The 22,965-nt window shown below is 39.6% G+C and overlaps 1 protein-coding gene across 3 annotated transcripts in view; it reads left to right on the forward strand.

Moving 5' to 3' along the window:
• Positions 1 to 21,753, forward strand: part of jade2.L (jade family PHD finger 2 L homeolog) — a 126,241-nt gene extending 104,488 nt beyond the window's left edge. For 2 of the 3 annotated variants that reach the window (XM_018252014.2, XM_018252015.2), the window contains exons 9-13: positions 1,051 to 1,539; positions 3,826 to 3,943; positions 5,905 to 5,952; positions 13,642 to 13,770; positions 17,797 to 21,753. In XM_018252014.2, coding sequence (XP_018107503.1) covers positions 1,051 to 1,539; positions 3,826 to 3,943; positions 5,905 to 5,952; positions 13,642 to 13,770; positions 17,797 to 18,656 — 1,644 coding nt within the window. In that variant the 3' untranslated portion in view covers positions 18,657 to 21,753. The remainder of the gene's footprint in view (positions 1 to 1,050; positions 1,540 to 3,825; positions 3,944 to 5,904; positions 5,953 to 13,641; positions 13,771 to 17,796) is intronic. The other variant, XM_018252016.2, reaches the window with a different exon arrangement.
• The last annotated feature ends 1,212 nt before the right edge of the window (positions 21,754 to 22,965 follow it).

Genomic DNA, 22,965 nt, shown 5'->3' on the forward strand with positions numbered 1-22,965 from the left:
CACACAAGGTCCTGGTGGTAGTGGGCATTGTTGCCTCTCCCTGCCTGTCACTTTTTAATCTAGCATAGCCAAATGCAGGCCACACTATATTCAGACTTCAGTCAGCATCTAATCTCACTATGCTCCAATTGCCGCCTGTTTTTGCACACTGCATGGGGCTGTGTTACTGTGCCTTGTTGAGTTTAAATATCAATTCTTAGGGTAAGGGCACACCTGGCGATTTCAGAGAGATTTAGTCACCTGGCGACTAATCACCTCTTCATTGGGGCGACTAATCTCCCCGAACGCTTTCCTCTGTCTTGCGCTGGCTATAATGAAAAGTTGCCTGCGGCATGGCACACGCGGCGCTTCATATTCAGAAGTTGCCAGAAGTTTCCTTGTGAGACAACTTCAGGCGACTTTGGAATATGAAGCACTGCATGTGCCATGCCGCAGACGACTATTCATTATAGCCGGCGCAAGACAGAGGCAAGGCGTTCAGGGAGATTAGTCGCCCCAAAGAAGAGGTTATTAGTCGCCAGGCGACTAATTCTCCCCGAATCGCCAGGTGTACCCTTATGTGCAAGGGACCAACTGCTAGCACAGTTGTTTGTCTAAATTTATACATAGCCAGTTAAAGGGACTTGTGTTAAAAGGCACTCCTTGCACTTCCGTATGCTGGTAACCCTGGAAATACCACGACCTCCAAAGCTGCAGAGTTCCCTCGTTACCCTGCATTAATCAGCGCAGCACGTTTGTATGCAAGAATGGGAAGCACACATCACTCTTGCGCCAAATACTGAAAATGACACCAACCGACATCAAAAACTTTCAGCACAATTGTGATTAATTTAGATTAAATTGGAAATATTAGTTATTTTTAAGTATGTCAGATGTGTACTGAACATGATCCTTCATTACTCCTCTAATGCAATGTACAATGTCACGTTTTTATCATGGTTGAAGTTTAAGATTGGAAATCATAGATACAAAAGCTGGAAGTGGAAAAATGTGGTGTAGGTCTTACTGAAATGTTATATATTTAACTTTTTTTTTTAATGTCACTTTCAGTGTTCCATGCCATCGTGCATAACTGCTTTCCATGTTACCTGCGCCTTTGACCACAACCTGGAAATGCACACTACCTTATCTGAAAATGACGAAGTAAAGTTTAAGTCTTTCTGCCTGGAGCACAGTAGCAGAACCAACAAAGCTGAGGACCAACGTGGCCAAAGACCATCTTCCTCTGTTGCTCAGGTTGAAGTTGACCAAACCAAACAGGATCTGGAAAAGGCGACCCTTAGAAAGCAGAAACTCATGGAGCTGGAAGATGACTTTCATGAGCTGGTCAAACCAGAAGACGTGGCTGAAAATCTTGATATGAAAAAAAATCTGGTAGACTTTATTTACCAGTACTGGAAATTAAAGAGAAAGTCAAATTTCAACAAACCTCTCCTAATTCCAAAAACAGATGAAGTAGACAATTTGGCTCAGCAAGAACAAGATGTGCTTTATAGAAGGCTAAAGCTGTTTACACACCTCAGACAAGATTTGGAGAGGGTAAGAATATTTTTATTAAAAAAAAACACAAAAAACTATGATCCATTATGTAATTGGACCAGGGATTTTTTACTTGAAACGGGCATTAAAGGGGTTTTTCACCTTTGAGTTAACTTTTAGTATGATGTAGAGAGTGATATCCTGAGACAATTTGCAATTGGTTTTAATTTTTTATTTGTGGTTTTTGTGTTATTTAGCTTTTTATTCAGTAGCTCTCCAGTTTGCAATTTCAGTAATCTGTTTGCTACGGTGCAGATTACCCTTTGCTAGGGTGCAGACCACCCCTTTAATAGCAAAGTATCTGTTTCTGCTAGGTATGTGTGATACACTGGCATTTAGAACAACTGGTAATCTGGCATCTAAGTGGCAGGTGAGATACTGATAAATGTTAGGTTATGGCTTTGGATTTAAAAATCTGCAGACTTTAATGTAAAAGGACCAAGGAGTATATGTGGATTATAAACTTAGCTGTAGGAAGCAAGGCCAGTCAGCAGCACCAAAGGCTATTAATATTTTGACATTCATTAGAAGATTTTAGATTAACAGGTATAGACAAAGTACTAATAAGACCCACAGGTACATTATTTAGGGTTATTTCACACGGCATATCATTGCCCAGTCGGAATTCTCCTTGCTCAGCAATACCTGCCCCTTTACATTATTTGGAATTGTAACATGTAAACCACATGCGGTAGAGTCCTGCAGGTACCCACGGGTTACCCCTGCAAAAAAAAGCAGGCACCCTGCACAACGAGGGGAGGATTTTCAGGTGCAGGTATACTCGCGGGTTGGGTTGCGGGTCTCATCTAAATTTTTAATCATATGTAATAATGTCTATGTTTTCCTCGTTTTAAAGTTTTACAAAAGTTGTTTCTGTCCCCGCCCACTTTTGATGACGCCACGTCCAGTTTGCAGCACCATTACTTCCTGTTTGAAGGAGGTCAGCGGGTTGCAGATAAGGCAGTTGCGGGTCGGGTAGTGGATCAAAGTGGGTAAAAATGTGGGTTGCTGTTTGGGTCGCGGGCTGCTGGTTTGCGAGGTCGGGTCCTAGAAATTGGTTCCACGCAGGACTCTTAACATGCTGGGTTCCTGCATTGAAAAGAGACTTAAGTTCAGGACTGTATTTAGATCAGGTGCTGCCCTAGGCTCCAGCAATCTTTCCTCAGCAATCGGCACATGCGCAATTGGGTTTTGCTCTACTGCACATGTGCTGATTGCAGAAGAGCTGGGCACCTCCCCTACTCCTTTAATGCTCCACCACTGGATTTAGCCACCAGTATATGACAACTGGCTGGGGATTTTATTCATAACACCTGCTGCCACCCTAGGCACAGGCCCTCATGTGCTTTTATGGTCAACACTGTCCTGAATAAGTTAATAAAGGAATGGAAGATGTCTGTTTACTGGGACCTCATAAAACGGAGTGGAGAAGAGGCTTGTAAGTGGGTTCTATAATTACTATGTTTGTCTTGTGTTTGTATAATGTGGTGAATCTTATAAGAAACTCCATATCCAAAGTGACCGTTATCCACTCCCTAATGGCATTTGTGTATCATTTACACACACATGCTAGGGAGCATCAGGAAACACAGCCCTCGTCTGGGCCCTTTCCTTACCACCTGACCTAAGCCTGATGATTTTTTATCCAGTTCAGTGTCAATTTACTCAATTTACTTAATATTCAACTGCAAGGGTCAGGCCACAGGAGCAGATTCGGGGAGATTAGTCATCCCAGCGATAAATCTCCTCTTCTTCGTGGGCAACAATCTTCCCGAACTGCCTTCCCCCTGCCCTCCGCTGACTAAAATGAAGGCACACACGGTGCTATGTTTTCCGAAGTCGCCCGAAGTTTTCTCCCCGAACCTGCTCGTGGTGGCAGACAGGGAGATTAGTCGCCCAATGACAAATCTTGCTACTGCGGGCAACTAATCAACCTGAAATGCCTTCCTGCCAGCAAGTATACGAATCGTTCCTCGTGAGAGGAAATCAGAAGTGATTCGTATGCCATACCGCCGGTGATTCATATTCTTGCTTGCGGGAAGGCATTAGGGGAGATTAGTTGCCTGAAGTACAGTAGGGAAGATTGTTGCTGGGTGACTAATCTCCCCATCTGCCACCACCCTTAGACCTGCTATTTACACTTCAACATCTTCTGGAAAGGATTGTCCTTTCATGTATTCTCATTGCTCCTAGTTAATAAACACACTTATGTATTGAGCTATACCAATAATAACATATCCATTCTTGAAGTATTTCTTTAAAAACAGAATCCCCTTTCCTCCACAGGTAAGAAATCTGTGTTATATGATCACCAGGAGGGAGAAGATGAAGCAATCCATATGCAAAATAGAAGAGCAGATTTTTCAGTTACAGATGAAGCTGATTGAGAAAAATCTTCAAAACGGTAATAGTCAATATAATGTATAAACTATTGTAAAATGTCACATTGGAATCAAAGTTAATGTAAATTCCCACAATGAGTTATATACTAATACTCCCAGTATCCTAATAGATTTCATCAGTTCATTGATGCAATGGTAAAATTATAATCTAAAATAACTGTAACTTGTACTTGATCCCAACTAAGCTATAATTAATCCTAAAGGGTTTATGTATGTTTAAATATTTTTTTAGTAGACTTAGGGTATGAAGATCCAAATTATGGAAAGATCTGGAAAACCCCAGGCCCCAAGCATTCTGAATAACAGGTCCCACATCTGCGTGTGTGTGTATATTTGTATATATGTTTGTTTCAACACACGTGTAGAATTGCTGAATTGTCAAATATACAGGTAGAAACAATAGAATTCTACCTCTATCTGACAGTTCAGGACTAACAATGGCTGATAACCTTCAAAGGTGCCGGATCAAAATTTTCCATCCAGCCCAATCGGCGAGCCGGCCGATTTCCAAGTCTTCTGCCGATATTGGTCGGCTCATCTCCCACCATGCATGCACTGAATATCGTACGAAAAATTGTTTTGTACAATATTATCGGTGCGTCTATGCCCACCTTTAATTATATCTTCGTTTGGATCAAGTACAACGTACAAGAGGAGATTGAATTGGCAGGACAGGCAAGAGGACTTGCATTGTGCTGTGCTGGCTGTAACTGATCATGCATAAGAAATGATATGGCTACCTACTGTCACATGACCCTTACTACTGTAACCAAGGAGGATGTGGGGCACAAAAGAACAGGCAAAGTCCAATTTGTGGTTTCCAATGAGTTAAACAGGCTCAAAGAGTCAAAGGAACTAAACTTAGATCACACCTAGGAGCTTTCAGAAAGACCTATAATCGTGCATTGAACCCAGGTCCTCGTCATAATTTTAAATTTGGTACCAAACCGCAACATAATGCTGCCCGGAAGCCAAGTGGTCGCTATGGGCACAACTATGGTGGGAGCTGCGCGGCCAGTGCATCACGAGGAAACTTGGGAAAACGAAGTGCCGCGTGTGCTTTAGCGCAGGCGACTTTTCATTATAGTGAACGGGAAGACACGCAAAGGCAGTTCGGGGAGAATTGTCGCCCAGAAGTAAAGGCAATTAGTCGCCAGGCGACTGCCCGTGTGTCACAAGCCTGGAGAAAAATATCATCCAATTCTGCCCTGGGTTTGTAGTAAGTGACATCTATGTCATCCACTTTTCACTGTGCAAATGAGTTGGTTACTGCCAGGAAAAACACTTGTGTACATTTTTTTGCCAACATTTGTCCTGCATACTCATGATGGATGTGGTTGGTATATTCTAGGGTTTTGGTGGATTTTGAGCTACATACAGCAAAGTCATCTTTTCATTACTTGTTTGGCAGTTTTGCATGCAAAATACAGTATTTAGGCCGATACAGTATATATTGTGGAAATTTAATGGAAACAGCAGCTTAGACGATGATCACCACATGGATTTTGTACATAAGTGCGTGTCCTTATTAAGCATTACTGAATTTCAAAAGCTAAAAATGTTGTTTAAAACAGTGAAGGACAAAGTTTATTCACAGAAACCAAAGCATTGTCTTTTTGCTGGTTGCACTGTAATGGATTAAACTGTGAAATCCACAGTTTTAAACAAGAGACCCATGAGTGCAGTCAGTTCTATTTACTTTAAAGGGGTTGTTCACCTTTGAGATAACTTTTAGTATGCTTGATGTAGAGAGTGATATTCTGAGACAATTTGCAATTTGTTTTTATTTGTGGTTTTTGAGTTATTTAGCAATCTGGTAACTGTGGTCCACATTACCTTAGCAATCATGCATTGATTTGAATAAAAGACTGGAATATGAATAGGAGAGGATAGAAGGATCATTAATAAAAAGTAACAATAACAATACATTTGTAGCCTTACAGAGCATTTGTTTTTTTATAAGGGAGTCAGCGACGCCCATTTGAAAGCTGCAAAGAGTCAGAAGAAAAAGGCAAGTAACTATAAAACTGTAAAAGATAAATAATGAAAACCAATTGAAAAGTTGCTTAGAATTGGCCATTCTATAACATAATAAAAGTTACCTTAATGGTGAACCACCCCTTTAGGACATTTTTTTTGTTTTTGTTTCTTTTCTTGAACCATAAAATTATTGCAGGTGGCAGTATTTAGATATCTTCTTACAACCACTGATCCAAATCGTGCATAAACCTAAACATTGCATACTAGCCACTTGGGATATAAAAAGTTCACCAATATATTTATTTCACTGCACATGAAATGAAAATGAATGCATGTCAGTGCTAAATTCCAAATATAATGTTCAGCCAATTGGTCTGGTTATTGAAAGAAAAAAAGTACTTGCAAGGTTATCCAATAAAGAATCTTGTATCATAAATAACTTTTATAATATGAATGTGGCAAGCTTTTAAATTTAGTACAGGTATGGGATCCATTTTCCAGAAGCTCGTTATCCAGAAAGTCCTATAGACTCCATTTTATCCAAATGTTTAAAAATGATTTCCTTTTTCTCTGTAATAATAAAACAATAGCTTGTAGTTGATCCAAAATAAGATATAATTAATCTTTATTGGAAGCAAGACCAGCCTATTGGCTTTAAATAATTTTCTAGGTATCCGTTACCTGTAGTTGTTGCATTTCTTATACTACTGTGAATTTCTGATGTGTTAGAACAAGCTTTTGCAATCCTTGAGATTTTGTTGCATACATATCAGGGCCATTTTACAGACTGGAGAACTAGGTGATAGCTTCTGTTACTTAGAATTCTTGAGCATCAAAGCACAGAGATATGCTCTAGCCATTGCTGCCAATAAACTCTGTTGCTAAAGCATTTTAAGCAGAGGTTAAACTCTTGGGACAAGGAATCAGCAGAAATAACTCCTGTGTTTTGCACATCTCATTAATAGCTTTCAATTTAACACAACACGGGGGGGGGGGGCAATGCTCCGTCTAAAACAGGTCACATACAGCTTTCATTCTGATGACAACAAGAAGATGATCATACTGTCCATACTCCCTCTGATAAAGGTATTGGCAAATGTTGAGAATGAGTTTTTGGTGGATTGTGTGCCTATGCTAGACTGCTGTAGCTTCTTTAGAGCTTGGTGCTTCACTATTCCCAAAGGAATGGCAACTGAAGTTGTGGAAAAAGATGTTGAAAGGAGTATTCAGCCATGTACATTAAAAAGTTGAAATGAATGTGTTTTCAGCTGGCCAAGAAAGCCAGTTTGAACATCCCAGATAGGAGTGAAACATCATGGAATACACTCTATGAAGGTTCTTGATACTGACATAACCAGGAGGCAGGCTTTAGTCTTAAAACTTGACTGTGAGTCAGTGCAATGAGAGAGTAAAATATGCGCTAAAGACAACAGTTTTAGCCAAGGAAATTCAGAACTGCACACACATGCTTAAATTAGCAAAGGCAATACTAACTGATGCCAAGTAAATAGTGATTGAAGGAGGAAAGAGGCTGCAGGAGCAGTTGAAAATATCCTCTGTATAAAGAATGGCATTGCAGCTACAACTGGGCAAACTTTTCCATGGTCACTTAATGGTGGAGAAGCAAAGCCCAGACAGTGGACCAGGAACTGCTTATACAGCTATGAAGCAGCTTCAGGCCCAACTAACTGCCAGGCAAATGGGAGGAAAATATTTAGTGATTACAACCTGAAGTTCAAAGAGGATAAAAAATTGTGTGTGCGCTGCAGGATCTGCTGTTGCTGGCAAAATCACAATTAACAGCTCAGTATCAATGAGAAGTATACAGAGGTTCGGCTGATAAAGTGCTAGCTGCTACTGCTGCAGCACATTTTGGGAGATGTCATTTAAGAGCAAAAATATGTGCAAACAGGAACCATGTTTTTTTGGGCACAGGACAAAGCCTACGACAAAGCAGATGCTATGTCATAAGACATTGTTAGGCCAACAAACTGTATTGGAGACCAACAAGAATCCTGAAAGCAGATATTCCAATAAGGTGAAAGCAGCAAAAAGCTTTACTGATCAACAGGAACAGGAATATGTTTTCTTTTTTTTAGAGAATCTTGGCAGGAAAGGAACTTCTTCCACTGATCCAGCTCACATATAAGAGATAAGTTCAGCATGGTCTCTCTGAGCATGACACAGACATAGCACCTGTCTGTGGAAGAAGGTTACAGTACTCTTGAGGGTGCAAGAAGCAAAATGATAAGACTGAATATGAAAGAATGAGGTGGCTGATCACTCCATCATGAATAAGAGGAGTGAGTACAGGGGTGACCACAAACTTTTCTACTTGTTTTATGTTTGAAGTCTACAAGAGGCCCAGTGGGCAGGAGATATTTTGATGGCTTATTTTTTTTGCTGCATGCTGATATGGACCACTCTTGTTCTTGAATAAACTGCTTTACATTTGAAAAAAGAATCTGTCTTGGATCCTGAAAGCTTTTTTTCTGCACTTGCTCATCATGCCTGAAGGTCAAGGGCCACATTCAGTCATGCACTGCCTTAGTGGACTACCAATTGTAGTCCACACATTATAACTATGATTTTATTTCAGATCAAAGCCTCTTAACCCTGCTCATCACATGTCACATCTGTATTTTTAGTAACCTGTGAGACAGGGCAAGAATAACAAAGATCACTCGCCATTGTTCTCTGTGAATTACCTAAAATTGCTTGTCAGAAAGCTTGTCATAATATGGCAGTTTTTAGATGACTGCCTTCTGAAACCATTCAGGTGAGTGGTATGGGACGTACTTCTTGTATTACCAGTACTTAAAAGTAATGATCAAAGTGCCCAAAAACATTTCATGTGCCAGTGGGGCTGATTTATAAACACTAGCCATATTTGCACCTGTGCAGTAACCCGTGCAAACCAACCAGGCCGATAATGGAAGTCAGTGTTGACCACTCCCTGTTTTTAAACCACACCCATTTTAAATAACACCCATGTTACCACAAGAACTTTTATGCCCATTAATGGTGGTAGCACACCAAAAACAAATGGTTGGTGTTAACTGCATGGTGGATATCACTTATCATTCATATGTGAAACAAGTTTTTTAAGTCTTAGTAATACATTCCCTTGAATTCATATGCCTGTGGATAACACAGCACCCCCTTAGCACATGATTAAACACCTTGAGAACCCCTAACAATTATTTCCAAATACTAACAAACCCTCACCAGGTTCACCATCAACAGGCAGAACATGGCACATACAGGGAGCATAAGACAGGCAGAATATGGCACACCCAGGGAGCATAGGGCACGTAGAGTATGGCACACACGGAGCATAGGGAAGGCAGAATACAACAGGAGACAGGGAAAGCTATCAGGACCACTCTAAAATGAACAGTTTATACTGTGCTACATACAGTGACACAATGCTGGTGCCCCCCTCCAGTACCCAGTCTGAGGTGTGAACAGGACAAGGCTTTAGGGTGTGAACAATGCAGGGAGATTAAAGGAGAACTAAACCCTAAAACTGAAGATTGCTAAAAATTACGTCTTTTATTTAATGAACTTATTGCATCAGCCTAAAGATTCAGCTTTCCAATAACAACAATGATCCAGGACTTCAAACTTGTCACAGGGGGTCACCATCTTGGAAAGTGTCTGCGACACTCACAATCTCAGTGGGCTTTGAGCAGCTGTTGAGATTCTAAGCTTAGGGGTCATCACAAATTATCAAGCAGAAAATGAGTTTGGTCTGTAATATAAGCTGATGCTACCGGGCTGATTATTAAATTCTGATGCTAATTGCACTGGTTTCTGTTCTACCATGTAGTAATTATCTGTATTAATTACTAATCAGCCTTGTATTGTGACATTTCTATTCTATGTGAACTGTATATTGTGAGTTGGTCCTTAAGCTCAGTAAATGACAGCAGCACAGAGCATGTGCAGTGAATCAGCAGAAAATAAGATGGTGAGCTACTGGGGCATCTTTGGAGATACAGATCTTTACTGCTAAAGGGCTGTTGTTGCCTTGGGCTGGTACAGAAGCACAAAACATAATGGTCAACAGTTCTGCCTACTTCTTTAGTTAGGCTTTAGTTCTCCTTTAAATGTGTGAACAATGCAGGAGTTTATATTATGAATTTGAGATATAAATTCAGTTCTGATATTTTTTCAAGCTTACACAAGGTAAGTAGTCACAGCAGGCAGACTAATGTGGCGACCACGCGAGGGGGGGCGCCAGTTGAAAAGCACTGTTTTAAATGATGATGATAATAAGAAGAAGAAGAAAATAGATTAGATAGCTTTTTTTCCCAATACAAAAGCTAAACTTGCTGATTTACTACAGGTACTACTGCTTCTGAATTTATTATCCATTTTTTCCTTTTTATACTGTTATTTTAACCTACTGAACGGCTGTTCCGTTATATTCTACTGTTAATATGATATATGGGCTCACTAGGTTGATTTCAATGCAAACCTTTGTATTCTCTGAAGGAAAGCATAATCCTGACTGTTTTTAGTGGATAGCCATTTGATCATTCATTTGTCATTGAATACAGCAAGATTTGACATTAATTTAGTCATCACATACTTTTGTTTCTAAGTCATGACAGCAAAGACGATCCTTGTTAGAAATGCACACGTTTGCAGGCTGCTTCCCTTTGCCTTTCTAAAAAGGGCACTTGTCCGAACAGTCTCCCTTATTCATCAATCATCTCCCCTAAGAGTTTATAATGGGGGCAGTTCTTGCTAAATGGTGCCTTATGAGAGATCTGTTTTAATAATATGCTTATTACAAATTGAAGGGATTGAAATGGAATGCCCTGATAGTTCAAGGAAAAAATAATGTATTCAGTGGTTGCATGCTATTTCCTAGACCTCACTTCTGCATTCCTACAACCCCTCCTTTTGTTTGGATGGTAATTACAGATACGAGACGCCAAGTTTATATATTTTATTTCTCTGAAAGCCGCATCTGGCGCATTGGCAAAAGTTATTGGCAGTTGTTTGGGGTTTTCTGTCGCTGCCTCCCATCACTATCAAGAAGTCTGAACTGGTGCTTATTACTTTATTCTTTTAAATCAAATAGTTTCTAAAGGCAGGTACTTACGGATAAATAGACCACAGCAACTTGTTTGGTACAAGAGTCAAAAAAAAGGGGGAAGAGAAATGTTTCATTAGTTTGTGTCTTTTTGCTCATTGATAGCAACATATGAGTTAGCAAGCCAAATCTGCATTAGGTTTTTCCAGAGGAGTGTCTGACTGCTTGGCTCTCTGTGCAGAAGTGTTTGTGGCTTTGGAATATACTCCTAAAACATCACGTGTTTGGTTTCCTCAGCAGACAGTCTGGTTTGGAAACATGGATGCACAAAACATTGCTTTAATTCACCCTTTCTATTGAAAATCTCATTGCTATAATTGCTTTCTCTGTTGAAAAGACATGGGGTTTTCCGGTTACCAGATCTTTCTGTAATTTTAATTTCCATATCTTTGTGGGTTTTCTGGAAACCCATTATCCAGAAAGCTCCTAATTGCAAAATGACTGTCTCCCATAGACTCAATTTTATCCAAATACTCCACATTTTTGAAAAATGATTTCCTTTTTCTCTGTAATAATAAAATGTGGTATCTGCTGTACATTTATCCTAACCTTAGAGAGAGCCATGGTTGTTAGTAAAGATCTTTTATAAATGTGCAGCTGCAAGGTGGCATTCTTGAGGGAGACTTTTGCAAAGGGGACATCTCCTGAGATTTGCCATTTTATACATTTCAGTACAGGTGGGATACCTGTTATTCAGAATGTTGAGGAACTGGGGTTTTCAGGATAAGGACATTGGAACACCAGGAGATTAATTGTCAGCTCTAAATCTCTGCTTCTCCGCTTTCCCACCGACAATAATTTAAATCTCCGGTGGTAAAACTCATGTGTCTCTTCAGTTTCCTCGAGCTCTAAGTGCTTATTGTAAAGGGGTATCCATTTGTAGCTTGATTCCCTTGTAATGATTTCTTTGTTACATGTATTAATGACCCTTTAAATGTGCAAAGCATGAAACGCAACAGGTGACTTCTTAGAGGAAAACTATACCCCCTGAACAATGTAGGTCTCTATAAAAAGATATTGCAAACAACAGCTCACGTGTAAAACCCTGCTTCATGTAAATAAACATTTTCATAATAATATACTTTTTTAGTTGTATGTGCCATTGGGTAATCATAAATAGAAAATTGCCATTTTAAAAAAAATAAGGACCGCCCCATGGATTTGTAGGATTCACAGTGCACATAAACAAACCATCCATGTTAGGTCACATGAGCCAATTAAAAGACAGAATTCTGTCTTTTGCTTCCTCACTTCTTCCTGTTAGAGTTGTAGTATTTCTTGTCAGGAGATTTCTGAGGCAGCACACAGACCATCACAAAATGGTGGTTCAAGGCAAGAGATGTAAAAGGACAGTATTTACTTAAATATATATTCCAGTTTGGTAAGATTGTTTAATATGTCACTTAATATGATATAAACTATCTTTTGCTTAAATATTCATTTTGGGGGTAAAGTTTTCCTTTAATCAAGACTCGTAATCCAAATTTTTTAAAATGATTTCCTTTTTCTCTGTACTAATAAAACATTCGTAACTTCTTAATCAAGCTTGTATTTATCCTGCACAATTTGAACTCAGTGACACATTTATCTCAATATTTTCTGAAAAAAACTCCGACCAAATCCGCACGGGTTTTTTGGGCTTATTTATTAATACACTTTCCCAAAAATTTTGTTTGCGAGAAAAAATAAATTTTCAAGATTTTTTCAGATTTTTCACACGAAAAAACAGAAATTTTGCCCAAAAACTCTGAATACTTCGGGGTATTGCCAAAAACCCAGCGCACATCAAAAAATCATTGGAACGTCTCCCATTGACTTATATGTAGTGACAGAAAAATTCGCGAAACGGCGCCGGCATCGAAAAAATCATTTTTTCGACGCCGGCGTCCGTTTTTCCGATACCGGTGCCCGTTTTTGGCGCCGGCGCCCCTTTTTGCGGGCGTTTCGCAAATTTATTCGCTGGCGGCGAATCGCGCAAATTCGCGCCTGGCGAATAAATTCGCCCATCACTACTTATATGCAACCTTAACAGGTCTGAGGTGCCGGGTTTTCAGATTCTGACTTTTCCCATCCTCGTTGTGATTTTTGCATTCTTAGTTTAGTAAATAACCTCCTTGGTCTGTGGAGCCTTATTTAATATTTGTTTTGTAACCTTGTTTAAACTGTTTCTTGCATGGTACCTGGGAAAGCATTTCCAAGGGATCAAACAGGTGTGGGCCATGCATGACACTGTCCGTGTGAAAACATACTAACCTCCGCAATGGGGATCAGACCATCTAGAGTGCAATGGCACTAGGCATGTTTTTACAGCTTTTAGATATATTCCTTGTTTATTAAACGGATTAGCTGGCTATACACATTTGAACTCCAGCCGATAGAAAAGGTCATGCCACCTAATTGTCAGAACCAGTTCTCTATACTTGGGTGATTTTAGCCATGTTGGACCTGTAAGCTTTGTATCACTTCTTAACTAGTGATACAGCCACAGTCCTATAATTATAGAAATGTGTCCTTGACAGTTTATTTTTGTCTTGTTTTTAATGTGAATACAAACAGTATCCATAAACTTGTACTATAGTTAGCCTCTTGACAAAATGCATTTGCTTTCTACAGAGAAATCACAGAAAAAGTCTAAAGCCAGAAAAACTGATGCTAAGAGGAGAGGGCGTGATGGTGAAAAGGGTGTTCCGGAGAAGAAAGAGTCTTTGAAAACTGGTAATGATTCTGTTTTGGAAGAATTGGGTAAGTCTATTATAATCTCCAAAATGTGGATGTAATTAAAATACATCCCAAGGATTCATCTGATCATTGGTTACTAAAAATGGACTCCATTTTCCAAGAAGTCCAAATGATATCACATTTTTGTTAAGCTTTTCTTGACCCCTTTGTTTTTATCAATGCATTACCCCCTGTCCTTGACTGGCCTTTTCCTCCTTTGAGCAGGCATTTCAACTGTTTACTATGGGCCAAAATCTTGAATGCTTGCTCAAAGTTCAATAGCTGAACCAGTTTGTAAAGTTATGGATAAATGCATTTATTTTGTTCTCTGTTTTTGGTAACAGTTGGGTAATAGTAATTTACCTGTTTTATCCATTCTATCTTCATCATCATTTCATCATCATTTATTTATATAGCGCTGTCAAGATACGCAGTGCTTTACTGCAGTTATAGCAAACAGGGAATAAATGGTGGATAACAAACAAGGATTACAGAGTACAATAGGGTTAGAATGACCTAGAGATAAGAGTTTACAAACTTAAGGTTAGGGTACAATTGAGACGTTAGGATTATATAAACACGTTGTCATTTTTGATACAGCAATGATTAATTAAGGTACATCGAATAAGCCTCTTTAAACAGGTGGGTCTTTAAGGAGCGCTTGAAAGTTTGGAAAGAAGGAGAAAGTCTGACAGCTTGTGGCAGAGAGTTCCAGAGAAAAGCAGAGGCCCGAGAAGTCTTGTAGACGAGAATGGGCAGAAGTGATCAGAGGAGAAGTGAGGCGAAGATCAGAAGCAGAGCGAAGGTTTCGTGAAGGAGTGTATTTGGAGATTAGAGATGAAATATAGGGAGGGGTTTCATTATTAAGGGCCTTGAATGTGATTGTAAGTAATTTTGAATTTGATTCTAGAAGAGATTGGGAGCCAGTGAAGGGACATGCATATGGGAGCAGCTGATGTTGAGCGGCGAGCCAGATGAATGAGTCTAGCGGCCGCGTTTAGAACAGATTGGAGTTGTGAAAGGTGACTTGTTGGAATACCTGTGAGGAGTAAGTTGCAGTAATCAAGGTGGGAGATGATGAGAGACTGAATCAGTGTTTTAGTTGATTCTGAACTGAGATATGGTCGTATTCAAGCAATGTTGCGCAGTTGAATACGGCAAGATTTTGCAAGTGTTTGAATGTGTGGTGAAAAAGACAGATGAGAGTCCAAAATAACTCCTAGGCAGCGTAGCGTGCCTGTGTGGTGGAATGAAAGGTGGTGTTGTTTACGGTGAGTGATATCTGAGGGACAGGGGAAGATCTTGGAGGAAATATAATGAGTTCTGTTTTAGAAAGGTTCAGTTTCAGGTGGCGCTGTGACATCCAGGAGGAGACAGCAGAGAGACAGTCTGTGACTTGGGAAAAGACAGAATTAGAAAGATCAGGAGTAGACAGAGTTGGGTGTCATCAGCATAAAGGTGATACTGAAGTCCAAATGACTGAATAAGTTTTCCTAGTGAAGTTGTATAGAGCGAGAACAGCAGGGGGCCAAGAACAGAGCCTTGAGGAACTCCAACAGAGAGTGGGAAAGTAGTAGAAGTAGAGTTAGAGAAGGAAACTTTAAAGGAACGGTCAGACAGATAAGATGTAAACCATGAAAGAGCAGTGTCCCGAATGCCAGCTGAGTGTAGAATGTCAAGGAGGAGTGTGTGGTCAACTGTGTCAAAGGCTGCTGAGAGATCTAGAAGGATTAGAATGGAATAGTGACCTTTAGACTTTGCCAATAGAAGATCATTGGTTACTTTGGTGAGTGCAGTTTCTGTCGAGTGTGATGGGCGGAAGCCAGATTGCAAGGGGTCGAGGATGGAGTTGTGAGTGAGATGCTGGATCAGGCGTTTGTAAACAAGCCTTTCTAGTAATTTGGATGCGAATGGAAGAAGGGAGACCTGTCGATAGTTAGTGGGAGAGCTGGGATCAAGGGAAGGTTTTTTGAGGATAGGAGTGATTAGTGCTTGTTTGTATATTGATGGAAAGGTACCAGTAGAGAGTGAAAGATTAAATAGGTGGATAAGTGCAGGAGAGAGTGTATCAGAGATTGGGTGGAGTAGGCGAGAGAGTATGGGGTCAAGGGAGCAGGTGGTGGGTTTTGAGCAGGCTAGAAGTTTTCTAACTTCATCTAGAGTTGCAGGGGTGAAGGAGTGCAAAGTATATCTGAGTGGACTGCACGTTCGTCTGAGATTGTTGTCGGACAGTATGCTCAGCCTAATGAGAGATTTTTTCATTAAAGAAATGAGCAAGGGCGGTAACATTAATAGGTGGGGGGTGGAGGGGGGCATAGGAGTGAGTTAAATGTGGCAAACAGCTGCTGTGGTTTGGAGGACATAGTAGATGAAGTACTAAGAGAAGTATTGTTCTTTGCCTAATGATAGAGCTCGGTTATAGCAGGAGAGCATGAATTTGAAGTGGATGAAGTCAGGATCAGTTTGTGACTTTCTCCACCATCGCTCAGCTGATCTACTACATCTTGTGAGGTACCGTGTTACACTAGTGTACCAGGGTTGGGGTTTAGCTGGCCGGCTGTGACGGGTGGTAGAAGGTGCAAGGGAGTCAAGTGCTGTTGAAAGGGCATCGTTGTAGAGAGAAGCTGCCATATTGGGACAGGAGAGAGTATTAATATGAGATATGGATTGTGCTGATACTGTTGATAATTGTTGTGGTTCAAAGGCATTAAGGTTTCTGTATGTGTGGGTAGAGAGAGATGGTTGTGAAGGTGCAGATGAAAGCAGTATCTGAAAGGAGAGTAGATGATGGTCAGACAGAGGATAGGGAGAGTTAATTAAGTTGGATGGGCAGCATGAGTGGCAGAATATAAGGTTAAAGAGCATGAACCTTATGTGGGTAGGTGAGTCGGTCCACTGAGAGAGACCAAATGAAGCTGTTAGAGAGAGAAGTTTAGAGGTGGCAGCAGAAGCAGAGTTGTCAATGGGGATGTTGAAGTCTCCTATCTATTTTCTTATTCCCTACTTGCATAGTGGAGATTAATCTAAAGCAATTCTGTCCAACTTCTGTAGTACCGAGGGCCACACAAGTAACCACTAACTGCGTGGTAGGGAATTCCCTGTCATTTTAATCCCTTAAGGGTAATACTTGAATGAGTTCAATGGAACTGTGATTGGATGTTGGTGTCCGTATTACCCTTAAGGTTTTAAACACCTGGGAAAACCCTACCAAGCAGCTTGAACTAAAGAAGCCACTCGGATAAGTGAAATATTTTCAAGAAAACTCAAAGTCCAATTGCTTTATGCTTTTCACCATTAGATATATATCTTGACCTCGATGAATTAAAACCTTCATAGACACTTGCATATGGTTTCAATTTTCATTGATAACACAGTTTCAAAACTTTGCATAAGGCTAAGTGCCAGAAGCAATGACAACTGCAACATAATGCTTATACATCCATAACTAGATAATAATTACAGCATGCCAGGTCTCCTAGCAAAATGTATATTACTGTAGCCAACATAGTTAATTCATATTTTACTCTGTTATAGTTGCTATATTTGTGTTATTGCACTCATCTACAGAGATGTATGTTCAAAGCATTTCATACAATGTCCATTTCAAGTCATAAAAATGTTTCCCACAAAGTTTACACTGAACAAAAGTGATGTTTTTTAGTGTTGCCTTAGTGCAACTGTCGTAATAAGGTTTTTACTATGTAATTGATTGATAAGTAATGGAGTGGAAAAGGACTGCAATCACTACATTATACAACTTACACTGATCACCTTCTGAATGTGCTTGAGATCTCTTCCTTCCAAATTCTCATATTACTGTTGGCATTTTATGTACTACCATTAGTTCACCTTAAATAATACTGAGGCTTGTTTTGTAAGTTAGACACTTTTGTAATCCAATGTTCATTCATTATTATTATTATCGTGTATTTATGGAGCGCTACCATATTGCCTAGTGCTGTATTCATGTCAGCATTTCTGAAATTGCATTGTTTTTCTTTTTAATTATTGGAGAAAGTGGACTTATTTCTCCTTTCCTTCTTTATTCAGGCTTGTCAACATCCTTCCCTATAGATGGGACATTTTTCAGCAGCTGGTTGGCCCAGTCTGTTCAGATCAGTACAGAGAATATGAAAAGAAGTCAGTGGTCTTTAAACAATGGTCGCCATGAAAACAACACTTCAGGGCTCCTTTCTGAAGAGCTGTTGCAAGATGAGGAGACCCTGTTAAGTTTCATGATGGATAATTCACTGAAGTCTTCTTTCAAGCAGACTGAAACTATAAGGAAACTGAAAACTAAAACCAGAATGAACGGTAAAAAAAAAATGCCAAGAAGCAGCCCAAGTAACATTTTTAAGTGTCATAAAGATTTAATGGAGTGGAATAATATGAAGTGTTTGCCAGATCAGATTGAGAAGCCAAGTAACCAGAATTCTAAATCTAGTAGAAATGGTAAAGGAATTGCCAAGGTGCAGGTGGACCGCAAGGGACCTAGTGAGAAAAAGGCTTTGAAAAAGGGATCAACACTTTCACCTGCTCTGAAACCCAATGGCTCTGATGCGTGTTCTTTAACCAACGGAGAGAAAACCATTAAATGTGCTCAACCCAAGTCTGATTCTCTAGTCAAAGTGCCTGCCTCACTGGGTTGTCCGAAAACAGCGGTGAGGTTTAAATTACCAAAGGGAGTGGAAACAAGATTGGAATCCAAAATGGAGGCCTCTGAAACTTCTAATAGACCTAATGTCACTAAAATGTCCAAGCTTAACTGCCATTTGGATGAGACTGATGGCTACTATTCAGATGCAGAAATGACCGACTCAGAGGAAGAGTCCAGTGAAGGAAGAGTGCAGCTAAACCAGTTTGAGTCCTCAAACGATGACATTGTTAGAATGAGCATTTTGGCGTCATAACTTTCCAGAGAATTTCATATGACTGTCATTTATAAATTCTGCTTGCTTATTTTGGCTTTAATTTTTATATATTTATGTATGTGTTTGACTATCAATATATACAAACATATTTATAAAAACACATACATAAATATATACCTATATGTATACATTTGTTTCTGCGAACACATATATACAAAGTTCAGCACAGTTGTTTTTCTCTACTCTGAGCCTCCTCATGCCTCACAAAGGATACTGTCTTTGCCGTTTTGCATCTTCCAAATGAAGCAGATTTATACGCATTATGGGACGTGGCTTCTGTTTGCAGAGCAGTGTAGGGGGGAACTCTGTCATAGAAAAGATCTTTCACAGTTCAATGGGCATTATTTCAAGGAAAACACAGTAAAGGCAGTTGTAAGGTAGAATCAGCTATCTTAACAAATGTTCACATTCTCTGTTATAATGGCGCTGCAGAAATTAATAGTAAAATAAGCAAAGAAAACAAAAAAAAGACAAAGCACAAAAAAAGCTTATTTGAAGAAAGCACTTACAGTTGGAGGAAGGCAACTAAAGCGGAGCCTCTGGTTTAGCCCTATTTCCCAAACTCCTTTTCTTCCATCCGAGGCTTCAGTGGTATTACAGCAGTGAGAGATAGCAGAAGTCTGAGTTTTGTTAAACGCAAACATCAGTATATTTACAAATGAGAAATAAAGAATTATCAGATTATTTTTCTAATCGCACCCAAGGCCGCTTACATCTGATTTGGATTTGTTGCTTAGTTTGACAAAACAGAAAGTTCTTAGCCCATAATGACCAAAGGCTACAATTTTCCAATTGGGTGCCATCTAATTGTAACTGCACCGAGGGCTGGAGAGTCCTAAAACGCAAACGCGGTCAGCCCTATACTGCAACAGGAAGATATTATGAGATTCTTTATTGTTAGCACTTAAACTTGCTTTTATTATCACCAAGATTTCTTTAAAGTTATGTTATGGCCCATTTAAAATCCTCAGTGGTAATTTGTTAATGGTTTAGAACCTCACCTAAATCAATATCTAGACTTGGTGGTATCTAGACCAGTTGCGAATACACTTGGTATAAGATATTTTGTGGTTGTACATGCAAAAAATGGGCTAAGACTTGCAATATTTAGTTGTGAATCAGTTACCGTGGTTATATATTTGCCACATCATGTGGGATCCAATTGTTTATTATTTATTGACATTAATCACAATGCTATGATTATGGCAAAGTCGAAGGAAAATAGTTGAACAAACAATTGGAATTCCCGATTCTGCTGAGTACATGCTGATAGCTTTGAGACCCTCTCATCGTTCCAAGATGGATTTCTAAGATGGATCTGAGACGAAATCATAGGACAGTTGATCTTGTGTGAGTTTGCACTATATGGAACAAGTGACGTTTGTCATTTTCCATAAAAATGTACATGTAATAGCGCTTCCTATTCACTCCAAGGAACAGGGGAACCGCCCTACTGCAGACAGGTAACCCCTTCTTTGTTAGAAAGGCAGAAAAAAATGAAGTCCTGTAGACACTTTCCATGGTCTTGGGGCTAAGTATGGTCCATGCTGTAGCATGTATCTCTTTAACATATAACTGTTGTTTATTAAGCTGTATTTACTGAAACTATAATGAACCCCATTGTGCAAAAGTACAATGATGACTTTTTATTGATAAATAAATGTTCCTGCAGCGCTTCCAGTTTTAGGAACCATCTGTTTTAGAGATGTGCAGATGGCAGCTGTTCTCCTTGAGGATGATGGGGCTTCTAGCTGGACGACAGTCCGAGGGCCTCGTATTGGAGATCCCTCTTACAGATTTATCAGACAATCCATGTTCTCATATCATCACAGGTGGAATGGCCTTGCGTATCTCTTAGGGCTAGCAGCAACTACCAGCTTCAGACATTGCTTTATCGTGTATCTACATTTGCTTCAATTGTATAGATGTATATGTCTCAGGTCTTTATCTTGTTTGCACTTCAACTTTTTGAGCGATCTGTAAAAATAAGTTCAAGCGTTTGGTGTGGCCAATATGGTAAAGTCAGAACAAGGGTGTAAAAAAAACAAAACATCCCTTTCCTATTGTTTTTTGTAGTTATATGTGACAATTTAAAGGGGATGGAGTTGTTGCCCTTCCCTTGGAGGCTGTTGTCATTTGGGTTTTGTTCAATGTATAATTGGGCTCTTTGCTGCCAAAAGGGCCACAGTGCTTTGCAGAGCTTCAAAGAGGTTGTTTGTTCCATTTGTGTGTTTTTTTTTTTTTTTCCTTTTGGTTTTACAGGGATATCACAATAATCATCTTTGTTCAATCACAGGGACTCTCGGACACAAAAGTAATAGATCATACATTTAAAAGGTCCCTTACAAGCCTTAAAACATGCCTAATGCTTCAGAAAACCAATTATGCAGGCATGCGTAGGTGTTTGCACTCATTTCTTTTCATTTTAAACATCAAATGGTCACAAAAAACATTGGATAATTTTCTTCAATTGGAGTGACCCCTAGTGTGAGCTCAGGGAAAAAACAACACAGGTCAGATACCGTAAAATTATAATAATCAGTTGTCAAGTTTCATTCAGTTCTTCAAATTTGGGGACGTTTCTGCAGCCCCCAAAACCTCTCTAACTTTACAGCAAAGCAAAATTACAGAGAAGGTTATGTTAAAAATGCCAAAGAGTTTACTTCAACACATATATCAACAACTCAACCCAGCTAGCAGGATGGACATTACCAGATATCAGGGAAGAAGAGAAACAATAAGCTAAGTTGGACCACATGAGCTCACAGCAACCACCAATATTGCAGGCTGCTTTGTGTAGATGCTGTGTCTTGTCTGCCGTGACTCCAAGCCCTGCTGTTTTGCTTTAAATCACATAGGCCTCTTTTCCAATGGAGGTTTTCTCTAAATCCCTCTGGGAGCATCAAGACCAGCAGTTCAAGGGGTTAAAACTGTACCCCTGCAGTTACATTTTCTTAAAGGATAAGTCGAATAGCAGGGTAAAAAACCCTTTGTCACGACATTTCAATTACCTATTACGTTGTTATGTGATAATAAAACATGCACGGGTTTTCTGTCATGTGACAACTGTCGATTTCAGCAAAGCAAAATTAACCCATTGAATGGCAGGAAATTCTTCAGTGTACTTGTAGGGTAACCGCAACCAGTATGTCAAAGGGTTTATTGTGTCATTTTGTCTGGTTGTATTAAAGGAGCACTAATGCCTGTTGCATTCTATTACAAGAGTATGTTGTTAGCAGACATATACGTGATTGGTTGTTGGAGGATGCAACTTTTCATTCCTCATACTGGGATAGATGGAGCAAAGAGTGAGATAATATTGCTTGTGCCAAGCCTATGTAATATTATACAGAGAGATGCTCATTCTTGTAATATAGAGAGAGATCAACTCAGAGCCCTCTGACTATTGGGGGGATGCTAAGAGCTGTCTGTAACAATGACACCCCTAATGCTATAGAATAGACTAGTCTGCCATTAGTGTTCCCTTAACGGACTCCAGTATTGAAACGTATCAACTCCTTTCTCCACTACAGAAGGAGGTGCTGAAGGTTTAATATGCTTAACTATGTTAAATACCGTTAATAGGACTAAGTTCACTGTAACTTGCTTGGTAGTGTTTAGATACAACAATTTAGTATAGGTCTCATACCAGTTATGAATATGCTGCCTTTTACTTGTTCTTGCTTCTGTGTGCTTCAGTTCAACTATGGTTAGAAACCAATCGTCACAACCCACTGCTTCGTAGCTTGCTTTAGTTACTTGCCTGATCAACACCGGAAACAAAAAAAACTTCTGGATTTCCTTTAAAGAACAACCAGGACACAATCTCAAGTTTAGCCCAAGTGACACATAGGGCAGCTGATTTTCATTCCGAGAGTTTCGAATAGTGACTTAACTTGACGACAGGTACAACAATAATTCTGCAAATGATTTGAGAGCAACTATCTTCCAAAATGTGTGTTGCTTGAGCTGCGTTCACATGGCATTTTGCTGCTGTCCAAAAGGCACTTAAGAAAAAGTAGGAGTCATTGGTACAAATACAGCCCATTTCAAAATTGGGGGGACTGGGTGAAACTTTTATTGTTCCTGTATTCACCTTTTTTTGTGTGTGGTCCCTTTGGCGTCACTGATTCATGTCTGTTTGACAGCAATGAATCCCAACACACCGGGAGCATCACTGTGGCTTATAGCCCATGTGCAAGAACCCACGCATTGCTATTATTTCCCTTAGATTAAATGCACTTTACTTAGGTAACCCCCAACCTAAAATGTCTATTAATAGTTTTTT

Source organism: Xenopus laevis, chromosome 3L, assembly GCF_017654675.1.
Source record: "Xenopus laevis strain J_2021 chromosome 3L, Xenopus_laevis_v10.1, whole genome shotgun sequence".
NCBI lineage: Eukaryota > Metazoa > Chordata > Amphibia > Anura > Pipidae > Xenopus > Xenopus laevis.